Here is an 18,815-nt window from a genome sequence, read left to right as displayed (position 1 = left end):
GGAAGCAAACCAAACATGGCCCTCGTAAGCTTTCGCAACATTATTACCTTTCCTCGCGTAGCCACCAAACGCGTGGAGTTGGAAGAGGCTTATGCGCATCATGTTGCGCGCATGGCCGGTGTGAGGTATTTGCTGTGCCTTGATCAGACAGACTCGCCGTGAACAGCTACGCGCCGGCGCGCGCTCATCCAAGCCGCGGCTTGCTTCAGCTTCGGCTCACGGCATTGTGGCCAGAGTGACGGTTCGATCGTAAATCCGGCTGACTGTATGTGGAAGGTAGCTCGGTCTTCATCAAACCACCGCCTTTTGCCGACTAGGAGTTCGCCTTTTCTATTCCTTGCACCTCCACTAAAAAGGATACAGTACTTCTCATAAGTTACTAGTGCCACCCTACAAAATCATATGAACTAGAGAGATTCTAAAACTGACATAATTATTTCCAAGTAGAACGAGTAGCAGTTTAAAAGGAGGGCAACAGCAGCAGAACTAAAGCTCCATCTCGTTAATTATCAAGAGCTCGGGCAACAACAGCCTCATGCATTTGTCTCCACAACCTCCTTTTCTTCTCTTGCACGAGCCCTTGACAGAGCCTCCGTCATATCCGAGTTCATTGGCACAGCAACTTTCAGCAGATCAACAAAAGTTTCAACATCCTTGAGCGCTCCTTCATCTCCAAGATACTTTAGTATCATCTCAATCATCAAAGGCCTAGGGATCCAGCCACTATTTGGGGTGTATACACGGAGTGCTTTCTTCGTCAGCTCATAAGCTTTTGCAGCATTACCTTTCTCTGCATAGCCAATTGCCACGATGGCCCAGCTGGATGAAGTAGGCACCTTTCCCTTTTTCAAGAAGTTGTCGAGCAGCGTCTCAGCCTTGTCCAGCAAGTCCTTCTGGCGGTACCCAATGAGCAGGACATTTGGAACTTGGAAGTGGAATGCATTTTTACTAGACTCCCACTCTTTCAACAGAGCTTCAGCTTCTGCGATCTCATCAAGCTTCATGAGTACAGCAAGCATTGAGATGTAGTCCCTATTAATATGCCTCTTGCAGTTCGACATTTGGAGTGCCCACAGCCTCTTGACCTCTGATTTGTCCCCCAGGTGGCCGTACAAGGTAATCAGATGATTATAGCAATCCGAATTTCCTTTATCTATTTTTGACTCTGCTTTCTGTAATGCGGAGTATGCCTTATCTCTTAGGTTTCCCTTAATGTAGTTATTTGCCACAACAGCATAGGTATTCCAGTCAACAGTAATTTGAGGCTCACACTCCATCTCCTCCAGGGTGTTCTCCAGACCAAAAAAATCTGCTCTCACACCATACGAATTAATGCATATTCTGTAGCTAAATTGGTCAGGAATAATCCCATTGCTTTTCATTTCTGCCATCACTGAAGGGACCTTCTCATGCTGCCCCAGGTTGGTGTAGAGGCTCATGAGGTTGTTGTAGGGGAGTGGGGAGAATAAAAAGCCCAGCTCTTTCATCTTCTGAAAATGGGCCAATGCTTTGTCGACAAGGAGCTCTCGTGCGTAGCAGTTCAGAAGTGCACCGTAGGGTTTCTCCGTCTTATCATTGTCAGACAGGTTATTGAAGTAGGTCTCTGCTGCTCCTACTCCATGAATTTCACCGATCAAATCCAGGTGAATTGCATGGTCCTTGGGCAGGAATTTGACGTGACCCTTAAGGTTCATCCATTCGGAGACCTGTGCAAAGTAAAAAAAAAAGACCTAATTATTGATGAAGTCTTCTAAAAGTAGATAAAAATTGCACGGACTGCTTCATTCAGGAAACCTGCAGTGACAAGACCTCGAAGGCTAGAACATCAATGAGTGGAAGGTGTTAACTAATTACATGCTTGTTGGCAATGGTAGCCTTAGATCGGACGGAGTTATAGATGTCAATCACCATCAGCGTCAACGCATCGAACACATATACCGTGCGCCAACCAGAACCAGTAACCAAGGAGCGGAGGAAGTCGCGGGGGAAGGCCAGAGTACCTACCTCGAGGGCCTGGCCGGGGCGCCGCCTCCTGCGGAGCTCCTTGACGATGCGCTGGAGCTCGACGGCACGGAAGCGATTCCCGGGCCGCGCCGCCCACAGTTCGATCTCCGGCACCAGGAGCGTGCCCGGGTGGCCCAGCGGCCACAGCGTGGACTGCAGGCTCGTTGGCCGCGGTCGCTTCTCCTCGCTGCTGCTGCTGCTGCGAGACGAGGACGCGGCGGCGCGAGATGGGGGGATCCAGCTGCGGCCCCGGCCGCCGAGGCGGAGCAGGCGGCGCGCCGCGGCGAAGAGAGAGGACGGGGCCATGCCGTGGCGGCTGGCGGCTTGCGCTGGGGGTTCCGGCGGGTGCGTGTGATTCCTGCCTCGTTTTGGGCTTTGACCATTTCGGCCCAATTCCTCGTTGAGTACGCTTTCCTTTCTTCCCCCCAAACAAACCCTCGGATTCACAAAGGAGCGCCGCCGCTTGCCGGGGCGCCGCGCCACCATGTTCCGGCGTCTCCTCCGCGGCCTCTCCACCACCGCTGAGGGCGCCGTCACAGCCTCCCCCTCCTCATCTCCATCCCCATCCCAATCGCTGCCCGATGACTTGTACCGCCGCATCGCGGATGGTGGACGCGCAAACGTCCCGCTGTCCCCCGTCCTGGAGCAGTGGGCTCGAGAGGGCCACACCATCAAGAAGCACACCGTCCAGGCCATCGTCAAGAAGCTCGTCGGCCTCCGCCGCTTCGCCCACGCACTCGAGGTACTAGGCAAATGGCAAATCCTCCTTCCCTCTAAACCCCACCCCCCGTGAAATTGATTTTTTTTTTAGATTAATGCCCATTCTCCGTGGACATTTGCGCTCACTCTTTTGAGGCGATTATTGCGTTCTTGCAGTTGTCGTTCTGGATGACGGACCGGAGGCACCTCCACCTGACGGCCGGTGACGTCGCGTACCGGCTGGAGCTGATCAGCAAGGTACACGGCCTTGAGAAAGCGGTCGAGTACTTTGGCATGGTGCCAAAGCAGCTGAGGAAGCCGCAGTGCTATGGCTCCCTCCTTAAATGCTATGTGGAGGCGAAGGACGTCGAGAAGGCTGAACAGCTCTTCACCAAGATGGAGGAGATGGGGATGAAGAGCTCTTACGCATACAATTGCATGATGAATCTTTTCTTGCAGACAGGGCAGCTCAAAAGGGTGCACGCCATGTTCCAGGACATGGAAGAGAAAGGCATCAAGCCTGATATGTTCAGTGTGGAGAATCTAGTAGCTGCGTACATTGCTGCTGAAGATTTCGAGGGAGTTCAGAAGGTGCTCAGCAAGGCCAATCCGCATGAGAAGCTTTTGAGTTGGCATGGATATGCTTCAGCAGCAAGATTGTTTATGAAATCTGGGATGCAAGTAAGGGCTGTCACGGCTCTTCTGGAAGCGGAGAGGCGGATATCTCCCAAGAATGGTAGGGTCGCATACAGTTTCTTGCTCAATACATATGCTGATTTGGAGATATATCCAGAAGTCGAACGCATTTGGACGGTCTACAAATCCAAAGTGCCACCGTGCAATTCGATGTACATGTCCAGGATAAGTGTGTTACTCAAGAAGAATGATATTGACGGGGCTGAAGAAACATTGGAAGAGTGGGAAAGGGTCTGTGTTCCTTATAAGGATTTCAGATTAATCAACTTAGTGGTTGATGCTTACTGCAGAGAAGGTCTTGTAGAGAAGGCAGTAGCTCGGGTGGATGACACCATCAAGAAAGGAATGACACCTTTTGCTAATACTTGGTATAAGTTGGCTGGTGGATTTTTTATGACTGGTCAGGTGCAGAAGGCAGTGGACATGACAAGGAAGGCTCTTGCTTCTGCGAGTTCTCCATGGAAACCTGACCTGGCAAATGTGCTAACGAGCCTGAACCATTTCATGGACCACAAGGATGTAGAAGCAGCCGAGGAGATGGCGAGTATGCTGCAGAAGCTGGTTCCTTTGACTAGGGATGTTTATCATAGTTTACTGAAGACTTATGTCCGTGCGGGAAAGCCAGTGTCGGACTTGCTTGAGCGTATGAAGAAAGATGGCCTTGAGGCTGATGAGGAAACAGATAGGATCCTCGCAGGAGAATGCAAGTAGATATGCACTGTTGTGCATCACTAAATGGTCTCCTTTCTCTGTTCATTCTGTTCCCCATTGGTATAAGTTTGCTACTCAAGGCTGAAGATGAATGACATTGATAGGGCTGCGAAAGCATTGAAAGAGTAGGAAACAGAGTTTGTCTTCTTTATGGTTTCAAATTAGAGTGAACTTAATGATTGATGCTTGCTCCAGAGGCCTTGTCGAGAAAGCAGTAGCTCTTGTAGATGATGCCATTAAGACACAGCTCGGCACTAACAGTTGGTATAAGTTGGCTGATATCCAGGAATTGTGGGGTGCTGAAGGCGGTGGATTGACAAGAAGGGATCTTGCTTCCACAACTTCTCCACTTCATGTGCTACTGAACCTGAATCTAGCGCAACATATGTGCTACCAAGCCTGAACCGCTTCGTGGACCAAAAGGATGTAGAAGCAGCTTTTGAGATGACGAGTATGGCACAGAAGATGGTTTCCTTTGACTAGGGATGTTTATCGTTACTTGCTGAAGAGATATGACCGTGTGGGAAAGCTAGTGTCTGACTTGCTTGATCATATGAACAAATATGGTCTTGAGCCTGATGACGGAACAAGTATAATCCTTCCTGGAGAGTGCAGTAGATGCATACCATTATGCATCAGTAAATGATGGCATTTTCGTTTTATTCTCGTCCATTTTTCTTCCCCCTTCAACCCTGCTTACGTGAAACACTGCAATTCCTTGTTCATGACTTCATAGAGCTGTGGGTGTTCTGTACAATTTTAAATCTTTAATGGGATCAGATACGATGGAACCGTTCATTTGTTTAAACGGCAACTTCACAAGGGCATGTTGCCTCACCTCTCTGTAAGACTGTAACAGGACCTATGCGCTCTTTTATTCCATCATGAGATTCTCGCAATCCCGCTGTTTTCGTTATGCCTTGCCCTCTGTGGACAGTGACGAAAACTGGTGAATTACTGTTTTTGTAAAAAAAACTATCTTCTCGCACAGCCGGTTTGTTTTTAGATCAGGTACTGAAATCTGCCGTTCATATGGTTCCTGCAGGTACCATCGACTTCGAGTCGAGCCGGATTGGCTGCTGCCCCCGACTGGCCAACCGAGGGCAATTCTAACCCAAGACACTACTAGTGGTTTCTATACTTATCATGTCATATAGACACTAGAAGCTACATTCTCAATGGATAGTTTCTTCAAAAGAAATTGCTATCCAATCATATCTCTTCCTCTCTTTTCTCTCTCCAATTCTAGTTTTTTTGTCTTGGTTTTCGTGTAGACATGGTTTCTTGCATGACACCTGATTTCTTTATTTATTTTTCTTCTTTCCTCATTAACTCTCTTGCCATCTCGGCTTTTTGGTTACGTGACAGTGTATTTAATACTATAGAAACTAGCTGAGTTGGAGGGTTGGGACTGCCCTGACGGTTCGGTTCTCCTGATGGGCTGGCCTGATTCTTCGTAGTCGTCGTTGGAGACTCTCGAGCAACAGACAGATCCTCTGTTCTTGTCGATGGCTTCTTTAAGTAAAAGACATGCGAAGTTATTCCCGACGATTTTGCTGCTCCAAAAACGTGGCTGCCCGGTCAGCGTTTCATCAGCCACGCACCTTGTGTCCACGGACGCCATGTGCTGCGACCAGGCTCCTGAATCGTATGAGCTGTGCCGGTGCGGTTGCGTTCGGCGCCCACCGCCTCCCTCCGCGACTCCTCGGCGCATGTCGGGCTGTTCGGTGCTACGCCGCCCGGCCGAGCGCCCCCAGGTTCCGTTCCGTACCACCACCACCACCACCGCAACCAAACCAGCCAGCGTGTCCTGGGCATCGCATCGCATCGACATGGAAAGAGAACTGGGCCGTCGTGTTACGGCATCGCCGAGGAATCTACGCTGCGTGTGGTCTGAAGCGAAACACAACACTGCCAACTGGAGAGAAGAATCTGGCACGGAGGAGAGGAGAGTATCCCACGGGACACTAGCAGAGTAGTAGGAGTAGCTGCTCCGTCGAGGCTACCGCACAAGGGGATCTTGGCAGGTAGCGCCACCGTACTAGGAGTACCAATCTCGGGTGAGTTGGCTTTGGCTCCAGGCATGATCGCAGTCACACCCAAAATTATTGTGCGAGAGAGAGGTCACCACGCCGCTGCAACATGTGCATTCTTTTTGTTCCTTCCTTTTGTGTCCGTACATACTTCGCGCCCTGCATGATTGTTCAGAACGTATATACCAAAACGTCCTGTGAAGTCAATAAAACAGCGCAAAATAGGTGAAACTAAAACGAAATAAGCCCTGCCAAATAGACCCTGCGTCATATGACAGTTATGTTTTCCATGGATGAGATGAATAGACGATGGAGCTCAGTTGCTGCAACGGTCAGCATGTATGATGTATGTATGGGTTTCTTTTCCGGCTCGGATTTGGACACGCCTTTCTTCGTCATGAAAAGGAACGCTATGCTATACTAGTCTAGTATATGGCCCTTTTCGTCTTTCTTTTTCTGGTCATGGGCTCGAAAGGGATCGAAGCACACGTCTTTGGTTGCTTGGTTTCTAAATGTCCTGTTTGTTTTCGCTTAGCTTATAATCTAAGGTGGTTGAGAGAACCGAAGATTTCCTCGCTTCTCGATTCTTATTTCTCGCAATTCAAATCTCTAAAGTGGATTACCACAGAAGCGAAAATAAACGAGGCGTTTGATGAGATTATCGCTTATTTCCACCGATAAGCCGATTATAATTGAAAATAAACAAGGCCAAAGATTCCTATGAATGAGCAGAGTGGAGGATTATGACCCGCACGAATACTGAACTCTCTCCTTGCACATCAAATAAGTAAATTATAAAATATATTTTATAATTAATTTACTTATTCTCATTTGACATTTATAATAATTTAACTTATGAGAAATCAAAATACTAGGCATTTAAAATACCACGAAGAAGGGTTCAAAGTCTGGTCTAGTCCAACCTCTTCCATCGACAGACGCCCCGGAAGAACGAAGAAGATCCCCGATTTCCTGATCAATCAGGTGCATTTCTTCTGCGCATTTTGGTGCTCGCTTTCAGGCAGGACGCGAAAGAATTGGAGAAGGCGCCGATTCCGTCCGAAAGAACAAGAGTGCGCGACACGGGTGCAGAATGCAACAGACGCCGTGATTTTGACTCCGACCGAACTCGCCCTTGCGGAGTCGTTGGAATTGCCTCGCCCGACCCCCCGTACGACCCGCCTGACCGACCGCTTGGAACAAGTGAGCGTCAGGGCGCCCGCGCGTGCGGCCGAAAACATGCACCCCCGGAACGGCGGAACCGCGCCGGCGCCGCTCGCAAAAGCGGTGTGTTTGGGCAACCAAAACAACCGCATGGGCGCGACGTCGCGCGTGAGACTGGTGAGAGCGGAGAGCCGGCAGCCACCGCTCGCCGGGAGGAAAAGGGCGGTTCCTGCGACGGCGAGACGTGTCTCGCCGCCGGCGACCGCACACGAAAGGGGACTGGAGAATAATATCCAACCCACCGGACACTAGCTGTGCCGCAGGACGGGAGAAGCCTAGCCTAGAACTACCCGCTCCATCGACATCGATGCATCGACGGCAACCGCACGAGAGAACCTTGGCTGGTAGAGCCACGGCGCCAACCCCCTACGCGAATTGGGCTCCGTGATCTTTTTTTAGAAACAATTTAGGCACCATGATCACACCCAGAAAACCCAAACTATTATGGGAGGATCAGCACGCCACTAGAACATAGCTATCTTTTTCCCCGACCCACTGTCTTTGCCTATGCTTCGAGTTCTAGCACGTCACGCGATAGCTACTCCCTCGGTCCCAAAGAGATGCAAACCACTTCTTAAAAGGTCAGACAATTTTCAGTTTGCTCAAAATCACATAAAAGTTTATACAAATTTTTTTACTGAGGTGTGTTGTATAAATTTAAAATCGTCTGATTTTTTTCCAGAAAACGAGAGTTGCATTCTTTTTTTTGAGGAATGGAGTACTTTCTCCGTCCCAAAATAAATGCAATTCTAGTACCGAACACGTAAACCAAGACTAGATACAAATTACCAAATTGCTCCTTGTCTTTTGTAAGAAAATCTAGACATTTGATTGTTTTTTGTGTGAGAAGTTTCCGGAAACTCCTATCTTTTGTGATTGTTTAGTCAAAATTGCATTTTTTGTGGGACAAATTTTAAACCATAGAATTGCATTTATTTTGGGACGGAGGGAGTACGTGTTTTCGCTTTTCGCTGAGGTGGACTGAGGGAGCTCCGTTGAGCGTTGGGTGTCAGCATCAGCATGCATGTTTTCCGGCCGGCCGGGGGTCTCCTGCTCTCCTCTCCTCTTTCTTTTCCGGTTGGGTTTCGGAACGGGGTCAGAGCAGAGGATTTCGTAGGATTCGTCTGTGCTTGCTTGGCTGCTTGTAAAAGATTCCCACGAATAGCAGTGGAGGCCTGGAGGGGGATCGCCGGTCACCGGACCAGCGCTGAAAGCGGAGCGCGCGGTGACGACACGGGTTGATGGGCCAAAAATTCGTGCGTGCAGAGCGCGTCCTCAGGTAACCATGCTCTCAAAAAAAAAAAAAGGTAACCATGCGAAACGTGTCTCGATCGTCGGCCTTGGGCAGCAACAGAATCTCTGAATCTGGCAGGGATAGCAAGAATCTGAATCTCGCAGGCAACCTATGCCCAAGAGAATCTGAATCTCGGCGTGAGAGGCCCTGTTTGGATGAAAATAGCACAAGTAGCACAAAAATTTTGAACAATAATTAGAGGTACTAAATAAAGGTAATTTACAAAACTAACTCCACAGCGCTGTACTACTTCGCGAGACGAACCTAACGAGGTTTTTGACCGCACGATTCGAGAATAGTTACTGCAGCATCACTGTAGCCAATCATCGATTAATTACTATCATTAGATTCGTCGTGAAAAGTTACACCCATCCGTGAAAAGGTTTTGCAAATAAACTTCGTTTAGTACTCCATGCATTAAAGATTCTTTTTTCGAGAATTGTGTGCTACTCCCTCCTTCCCCGTTTATAAGGCATGGTGAAACATGACACGGTCTTCTAAACAACACTTTGACTATTTATTTATCATATATTATATCACTTTTGATTATAAACTTATAATCATTGTAAACTATGTTTGATTATGAATCCAATCATATGAAATTTGCATTATAAAAATAAAAATTTAATAGTCAAATTATTGGTCAAAGATGAGAAGATTTGAATCTTGATATACGTGTATGCCTTATAAACGGGGAAGGAGGGAGTAGTAGTACTAGAGCTAAACCAAACAGGGCCAGAAAGGATCGAGGCCTGCAGGCATGTAATAGTAGCATCGCCGCACGAATCTGCCGAGTTTTGTCCGATCCCCGTGATCGCATCGGAGTTCTTGAGATATCGGGCGGGCACTGGCCACGCCACTCGAGCATGAACACACGGGCACGGGGCACCTTTTTTTTTTTTGAACGAACGGGCACGGGGCACCTAGGTAGCTCATCCTGCTGTTCCGTTCGGCGAATTTGTCCCTTGTTTCTGTTCGCTAGTATACTTCTTCTTTTTTATAACCTTTTTCCGTTCCTATTTCTAATTCTACTTGTTGCAGTGGACTTGTCAGCGAGAGATCGGTGAAGAGAGCTGCAGTGACGTCAGTTTCAGCTCCTCCTCCTCCTCCTCCTCCATCTTCCTCCGCTTTGAAGTTTTTAATCTCCATGGACGTACATGGTGTCACGCCGCACCATCTCACAGGTCTTTTGTTGCTTTGCGCGATGGTCCGATAAATTTCTCAAATTCGTCCACGCGCCACTCGTGGCATCCATGCCACTGGCACTGAGTAGTTGAGTTCAAGTGGCAAGTGTTTCGCAAAAAAACAAGGAAAAAATCAAAAAGTTGAAGCGGCAGGCGGCAAGTGCTCTCCGTGAGTGCCTGGTCCCGCCTGTCATTGACAGGAGCAGGGTGCATGCGAATCATGAAAGTCGCTACACTGACATATCACGGGTCAAAGAATGGAAGTGGGGGGTGCATGCATCCGTGAGATTTTTCTTTTCCTGATGAGATGGGCTTAGCTAGAGTTATCTGCTACTCCTACCTCGGCTGTGTTTAGTTTCAAAAATTTTTTCTCCAAACTTCACTATTTATCTATCACATCAAATCTTTTGACTCATGCATAAAGTATTAAAGGTAGGTAAATAAAAAAACTAATTGCATAGTTTTGATGTACACGACGAGACGAATCTTTTGAGACTAGTTAGGTCATGGTAGGACAATAATTACCACAAACAAATAAAAAATGCTACAATATTCGATGTGATTCTTTTTATTACCATTTTACGGATCTAAACACAGTCTTGCATGTTTTTGCACCCCCGCGTGCTGTACTGCTGTCCCGATCGATTCCCACTCGCTCTCAGAGCACGGCGACGCCGGTTCGTCGGGGATGCTGAGACGTCGACGGAACAGAGCTGGATGAGAAGAAATAAAGAAACTCTCTGGAAACTTCTGGACGAAATTAGCCCCCCCCCCCCCCCCCCCCCCCCCCCAGAGTCTGGATCGATCCACGCGGATCGAGCTCCTGGCGGTTCGGCGTGACAGCCAGGCGCACAACTGAGAGAGAGAGAGAGCAAGCTTGCCCCCCACCATTGTTTACTTTATCATGGCTAGTGGCGTTCAAGGCTTCAAGCCAGGCCAGGACGGGTGAAGTGAAACGGAACTGTGCAGCTCGATCGGGGAAAAGCGTGAACGCGTACGCGATCGATGGCTCCCGGGGCCCGACCGAGCTCGTGCGTGCAGTTTGCATTGGTGGCCGAGAGCACGTACGCAGCAGCATGGCGAAGCTGTTCGCTCGACATGGGCAGATGTCACGTACAGTGCGCAGAAAGCTATGGCCGCACACTACTAGTAGCTAGCAGCACCCGTTTCTTCGGACGCACGAATGAAGGAGCAATGAATCGGCAACCGGGGGAGGCCGCACCTCGCCCCTCGCGATCGATGCCGTGTTCTCTTACCATCTCGTGCATCCTTACCATCTTATATCCAACCAGTCGAAAAATAATAATGGGGGCGTCCACTTGAAGCATCGTTCATTCCTTCCTTCTGAAACGATTCGAGCAGTGAATTGGTTATCTCCTCAAAATTTCCTCGACCGTCGGATCCTCTGCCCGCTAGCTGGATGAGCACGACAGCCAAGCCGCCCCCGGTCAGGCTCCACCGCCGACGCCCCAGACACCCAGTAGTGCAAAGAGAGCAGCCGCCCGCGACGACGCTTTCGAAAAGGGTCCCCCGCGGGCAACCGCGCGCTTTTGCTCGCCAACCTCCAAAAGCCTGTGGCTGGCTGCGCGCCGACGAGCCTGCGATCTTGACGTCTTGTGGTCCAGATCGAGAGCTTTTAGATTTTCCAGGACGCAGATGCAGTGGATAACTGGATATCATATTTTTATGAAGAAAGAAAGGAAGAAAAACGAAACAAAGAAAGCAGAGGTCAGAGGCGTGTATCAGGGAAGGCTGTATTTGGCCGGCACGGTTGAAGAGTGGTGCCGCCATTCTCCACCGTCGTGCGCTCCAGTGCTTTTGTTTTGTGCGTTCAAGTAGCTAGCATCTACTAACTTTGAGGCTACTAAATTATTCAAAAAAAAACTTTGAGGCTACTGCAAGTATACGAATCAAACAGGACAGTCTTTCAAAAAAAAAAACAGAACAGAATACGTGATGATGCTTCAGTCATGCGATCAACAAGAGGAGGATTGGTGGGCATGGGAGCTTGAGAAGCATGGTAACTACTCGGTCAAATCGGCCTATCGAAAGCTGTATGCGATGAATGGTCGAGGTGATGAGGAGATTCCAAGTGGCTCAAGCGATGATTCCTGGAAAAAGATTTGGAAGTTACTGGTACCTCCGAAAGTCAAGATTTTCTGGTGGCGAGTTCTACATGAATTTCTCCCAGCAAAGGATATCTTACATCGGAGACATATTGAGCCGACGGCTTTCTGTGATGTGTGTGGTGCTGACAGAGAATCAATTAAGCACATACTGACTGAATGCACCACGGCAAAGATGTTCTGGAGAGAGGTAAAGATAATTACAGGGGTGAAGCTGACGAGTCTTCATCCGTTTTCTTGGGCAAGCGACTTGCTGATGGATGATATGTGCACGGACAGGGAGAGGGCCATTCTCATCATCGGCATGTACTCACTCTGGATGCAACGGAACCAGCGACGACATGGTGCTGCTCATAGACCAATCAGCGTAGCAGTTCGGTGGTCGCTTGATACAGCTTTTGATTTATGGAACATGAAAAAGCCGGTGAATCCGATGAAGGAGAGACAAATTGTGAAGTGTTGGCGTGTGCCGCCCGCAGGCTGGTTCAAGTGCAACACAGATGGTGCTTTTTACCCAGACCAAGGGCAAGGTGCATCAGGGATAGCTCTCCGAAATGATGCAGGTCTCTTTGTTGGTGGACAGGCGAGATGGTACCCCCATGGTCTTGACGCCTTGACCCTGGAAGCTTTGGCTTGTCGGGATGGTGTTGCTCTGGCTCGGGACAAGGGGGTGCAACGACTTATTCTGGAAACTGATAGCCAGGAGTTTGTGAAGCTTTGGAAGGAGGGAGCCAATCAACGCTCAAGAATTGCATCCATCATCAGAGAAACTCGGGAACTTAGCTCTAGTTTTGTTGATTTTTCTGTAACTTTCACAAGTCGTGCTTGTAACCGAGTAGCTCATGTTCTAGCTAAGCAAGTTTCAGGTGATAATAGGCTGGGTGAATGGCAGTTAGCCCCAACCTGTGTAGTTCACCTGTTAGCTTCAGATTGTAATCCCAATTGATCAATGAATGAAATCACCAAGTCGCAAAAAAAAAAACTCGCCGGTCCTCCTCTTGATGATCCTCGATCGTATCATAGATTGTTACCACTAGATGCGCAGCGCAGTGGAAGAAGTTGCGCGTCGATGTAGAGGAAGTAGTCGATCACGTCTCACGAACCGAGCTCCTCGTCCTTGATCCCAGCAGCCGATCAGCGCAGCAGTCGCAGCAGCGCCTCCACGGAGTCCACACGTACGGGGATGAAACGCCGGGCGTCGGTGTGCTAGCACCGCACACACGGCAAGAGCGGCGGCCGAGAGAGAGAGGGGGGAGCGACGGCTAGGGAGGTGGCGCGGCTCACAGGGTTGTGTCGCCCCTCCCTCATATATATAGGGCGTACTAATGTGCTTCTATCTCATAGGCCCATTAATAATCATAATCCCTCTTTGATCAATATCTTCTTGGGCCTTTAAACCGTATTGTGATGATGAACTCTTGGGCATATCACCAACAATCTCCCACTTGCACTAGAGACAATCATACATGCAAGCTTTTCAACATTCCAAACTCCTTAAGTGTGTGACCCGTTAGGTTCATGTGTAGGTGGTCGTGATCGGAAATCATTTCCGAATCACAAGTCAATAGCGGCACCTAGCAGGGCATAGTGACTCACAAATACACATAAAGATCATATCGGCCGAACCTTAGATATACTCATACACCGATCCCTTTGCCACACGATACCAGTCAAGCTCAAGGCGAGATGCGTGCCACCTTTGTGATAGCTCGACCATTCTCTCGATCTAATAGTGGATTCTATTAATAACTAACCTTTAGTCATAATGATTAACTCTTTAATCACTTTGGCATGGTCATGCACTTTCAAATCCAACTATCTCGAGGGGCCCAGAGATATCTCTCCCGTTATCTAGGAGGGGCAAATTCCATCTTGATCCACTCACATCCCATTCCATGTTTCATGACACACATGTAAGCTACTTTTGTAACTACCCCATTACGGAGTAGCATTTAGCAGCCACAAGATGCACCACTACACACAGTGAGAAACAATGGCGATCTCAGGTCTAAGGATCCAGTAGGTATAACACTCAAGAACAACCGATGGCACATACAAAATAACAATCCCAACATTGTCTTGGAGTGGGTCAATCCAACACCATGTTCACCAACATGTGTCCACATCATTAATCCGATATCTCCATATCCATGATCTGTGAAACATGATCATCAATTAATGCATGTGCTACTCTCAACGTCGTTGTTGTCCCACATAACGACATAAACTAGGGATAATTTAGAATCATATCATTGTCAACAAAGAGTTTCACGAACAAGTCACATACTTAATAATCAATGTAAAAATAATCATCCATGGAACAAATAACAATTATTCATCATTACATAAACGTACTCATGACACAAAAATCTCCCACGCACACTAGAATTACTGATGTAAGTATCTAATACTCATAGATCTCATGTGTGCCTCATGCTTTGGTTGTGGGAGAGGCTTCGTCAACGGATCAGCAACGTTTGAATCCGTGTGCGCCTTGCAAACATTCACATCACCTCTCTCAACAAAGTTAAGGATGAGGTGATACTTCCGCAGTATATGTCTGGACTTCTTAGTTGTTCTAGGCTCTTTTGCTAGTGCAACGGCACCACTATTATCATAATAGAGGTCCACTAGACTGGACGCACTAGGAACAACACCCAAGTCAGAAACAAACTTTCTGATCCAAACAGCTTCTTTTCCAGCTTCGAAAGCTGCAATATACTCGGCCTCTGTCGTCGAATCAGCTACCGTATCTTGCTTGGAACTCTTCCAGCTCACTGCCCCACCATTGAGGCAGAAAACAAAACCGGATTGCGATTTGGAGTCATCTTTGTCTGTTTGAAAACTAGCATCGGTGTAACCCTTTACAAGAAGCTCATCTTCGCCTCCAAATATTAGGAACATATCCTTAGTTCTTCTAAAGTACTTAAGGATACTCTTTACAATTGTCCAGTGAGCTTCACCGAAATCTGACTGGTACCTGCTCGTAACACTTAGAGCAGAGGAAACATCTGGGCCCGTGCAAAACATATCATACATGATCGACCCTATGGCTGAAGCATAAGGAATCATACTCATCCTCTTTTGCTCATCAGGTGTCGTAGCACACTGACTCTTGCTTAGAGTAATGCCATGTGACATTGGCAAGAAACCTTTCTTGAAATCTTGCATATTGAACTGATTCAATATCTTGTCAATGTACGTGTCTTGGCTTAATCCAATTAGCCTTTTTGATCTATCTCTATAGATCCTAATACCCAGAATGTAAGCCGCCTCTCCTAAATCCTTCATCAAAAAGCTCTTTTTCAATGAGGTTTTAACAGCTTCAAGCATTGGAATATCATTTCTGATCAGTAATATGTCATCCACATATAGGACCAGAAACACAAGTGCGCTCCCACTAGCATTTTTGTAAACACAAGGCTCATCTTCATTCTTGATGAAGCCAAACCCTTTGACTACTTCATCAAAACGAATATTCCAACTCCGAGATGCTTGCTTCAATCCATAGATGGACCTCTGAAGCTTACATATTTTCCCAGCATTTTTAGGATCGACAAAACCTTTAGGCTGTGTCATATGCACATCCTCACTTAGCATTGCGACGGGCGAAAAGGTTTCCTCATAGTCAACACCTTGAATTTGTCGGAAACCTTTCGCCACCAATCGTGCCTTATAGATGTGAACATTTCCATCCATGTCTAATTTTTTCTTAAAAATCCACTTACAGTCGACAGGTCTTACACTGTCAATTTGATCGACCAAGTTCCAAACTTGATTATCATGCATAGATTTTAACTCGGATTCCATGGTTTCAAGCCATTTGTCGGAGTTGGGTCCCATCATTGCTTCTTTGTAGGTCAAGGGCTCATCATTTTCCATCAATAATACGTGGCGCTCCTCCGTAATAAGGAGGTTGAGCTTGTCAGTAGCGCGACATGCCCTTATAGACCGTCGTGGGGCTGGTGCCTCAAATACGGGTTGTGCAACATCTTGCACATCCCGTGGATCTTCAGTGGGTGCTGAAACAGTTTCGGGTGTTTTCTGAATTTCTTCAAGTTGCACCTTGCTCCCACTAAATCCTTTTGAGAGAAACTCCTTTTTCTAAGAAAACACCATTGCGAGCGACAAACACTTTGCCTTCCGCCTTATTATAAAAATAATATTCTTTGGTTTCCCTAGGATACCCCACAAAGAAGCATTTGTCTGATTTTGGAGTGAGCTTATTTGACATCAAACGTTTGACATAATCCTCACATCCCCAAAGTTTGAGAAAAGATAATCCGGGATGTTTCCCAGTCCATATCTCATATGGTGTCTTCTCAACAGACTTACTTGGAACCCTATTTAGTGTGAACGCAGCAGTTTTAAGAGCATAACCCCAAAATGACAATGGAAGATCAGCTTGGCTCATCATGGACCTAACCATGTCCAACAAGATTCGGTTCCTCCATTCGGATACCCCATTCCATTGAGGCGTTCCGGGCGGAGTTAGCTGCGGAATAATTCCACATTGCTTCAAATGATCACCAAATTCAAGGCTCAAATATTCTCCTCCACGATCAGATCGCAGAAATTTAATTGTCTTGCCTAATTGATTTTGTACTTCATTCTGAAATTCTTTGAGCTTTTCAAACGTTTCAGACTTGTGCCTCATTAAGTAGATATAGCCATATCTACTAAAGTCATCAGTGAAAGTAATTAAGTACTGAAAACCACCTCTGGCTATTGAGCTCATTGGTCCACATACATCGGTATGTACAAGTCCCAACAAGTCACTCACCCTCTCACTATGACCAGTGAAAGGCGCTTTGGTCATCTTTCCAAGCAAATAAGACTCACATGTGTCAAATGATTCAAAATCAAATGAGCTTAACAATCCATCTTTATGGAGTTGTTCAATGCGCTTCTCATTTATATGACCTAAGCGACAATGCCAAATAAAAGTGGGATTCAAATCATTTGGTGTAAGTCTCTTAGTATTAATGTTACAGACAGATTTATCCTCAAGATCAAGAACATATAATCCATTCACCAATGGACAATGAGCATAAAAAATACCATTGCAAAAAATAGAACAATGTTTGTTCTCTATTACAATCTTAAAATCTTCAACTTCTTCCAAACATGAAGAAGAAATAATGTTCTTGCTCAAAGCAGGAATGCAATAACAATTATTTAATTCCAAAACTAATCCGGAGGGTAGAGACAAGTGGTAGGTGCCGACCGCCAACACCGCAACCTTTGCGACATTACCGACACGAACGTCCAACTCGCCTCTTGCAAATCTTCTAGTCTCACTGAGACCCTGCAACGATTTGCAAGTGTGAATCTTCGATCCAGTATCAAATACCCATGATTCACTGGAAGATAATGCAATATTAATTTCTATAACATTTATACCTGATGTGGAAGTCTCACTTCCCTTCTTCTTGTTCTTTTCTTCCAAGTACTTCTTGCAGTTCCTAGACCAATGTCCCTTTTCATGACAGTGGAAGCATTCATCCTCAGAAGTAGGGCCAGATTTGGCATTAGGTGCTGGCTTTAGCTTAGAGCCCGAGGACTCACCACTGGAACTCTTTTCTTTGCCTTTACCTTTGGGATTAGGAGGCGTCCAACGCTTCCTCTTTTTGTTCCCCTTCTGAATCATCATCATATGATTGGGATTCTTCTTAATGCTCTCCTCTGTTGTCTTTAGCATCCCATGCAACTCACTCAATGTTTTATCCAAGCCATTCATCTGAAAGTTCATGATAAAAGCCTCATAGCTCGCCCGGAGCGACTGGAGAATAACATCAGTAGCCAAGTCTTGGTGAAGTTCAGAACCAAGTCTGTCCAAAGTCTGAATGTAACCAATCATTTTGATCACATGAGGACTGACCGGGCTACCTTCTGGCAGCTTGCACGCAAACAAGGACTTTGAGAAATTGAACCTCTCAGTCCTGGCTTGGTTCTGAAACATCCCACGTAGCCCCTCGATCATGGTGTGAGCATCCGCATGCTCATACTGCTTCTGCAGATCAGGGGACATGGTGGCGAGCATCAGACAGCTGACACAAAACCATTTACACAGCAAAAACTTGCAACAAACACCTACCATATTATGGTTCTACTGCAAAGAGCTTTACACAAGGATTTCAAAACATCCAAGTTTACATTTTTCTGAATTTCCTACGATTTTCTATGGAATTTCAAAGATCTCAGCTAGAAATTACAGAGAAGTCCTTAGAGCACTATTCACATGAGTCTAGGCCTATTCAAATAACACCCCGGAGTTTCTGGAATTCTAAACTCGAGGTCCCTGGGCCGGGTCAGAGGAAGGGGCGACGGTTGACCGGCCAAATCCCGGCGAGGGGCTCACCGGCGGCGAGGGGTAGGTTGGGGAAAACGAAGAGGAAGTCGAGGCGGTTCTCTGGATGCTCTGGGGTCGCGAAATGAGGGATGGAGGAGGTCGGTCCACGGCGAGCGGCGGCCGGTGGAGCTCGGAGCACGGCGGCGGGGTGGCTCCGGTGGGGTTCAGGCGAGGGAAAAGGGCTGGGGAGCTGCGCGAGGTCGAGGCGCGGCTAAAGGAGAGGTCAGCGCGGGCGGATTGGGTCTGCAGTGGCGGCTCCGCGGCGGGGGTGAGCTCGCCGGCGTTCAAGCTGGGTGGCGGCGGCGTTCTGCGGTGTGAGAGCGAGGGGAATGCAAAAGAGAAAGAGAAATGGATTTATGGGGCTCTTGTAGTGCTCATGCGCGCACTAGGGGAGGGCGGCGGCCTCTGCAGCGGGCTATCCACGGCGGCGTCGCGGTGGCGGCCGCCTGGGCGGCTCTGGAAGCGGCGGGGCGCGTGGCACGGCCGGAAAGG

At 47.7% G+C, this 18,815-nt stretch overlaps 1 protein-coding gene and 1 pseudogene across 1 annotated transcript; one reads left to right on the top strand and one right to left on the bottom strand.

Moving 5' to 3' along the window:
* Nucleotides 1-287: 287 nt before the first annotated feature.
* LOC120650608 (pentatricopeptide repeat-containing protein At4g21705, mitochondrial-like) lies at nucleotides 288-2,635 on the bottom strand. Its single transcript, XM_039927786.1, has 2 exons — nucleotides 2,005-2,635; nucleotides 288-1,706 (listed from the first exon to the last, which is right to left on the bottom strand). Exons 1-2 carry the CDS (start codon nucleotides 2,602-2,604, stop codon nucleotides 534-536), a joined length of 1,773 nt encoding a protein of 590 aa, XP_039783720.1. The 5' UTR covers nucleotides 2,605-2,635; the 3' UTR covers nucleotides 288-533.
* LOC120650609 lies at nucleotides 2,610-5,009 on the top strand (annotated as a pseudogene).
* The last annotated feature ends 13,806 nt before the right edge of the window (nucleotides 5,010-18,815 follow it).

The sequence above is a fragment of the Panicum virgatum genome, chromosome 9K, assembly GCF_016808335.1.
Source record: "Panicum virgatum strain AP13 chromosome 9K, P.virgatum_v5, whole genome shotgun sequence".
Taxonomy (NCBI): domain Eukaryota; kingdom Viridiplantae; phylum Streptophyta; class Magnoliopsida; order Poales; family Poaceae; genus Panicum; species Panicum virgatum.
This window is presented reverse-complemented; position numbering and strand designations above follow the sequence as displayed.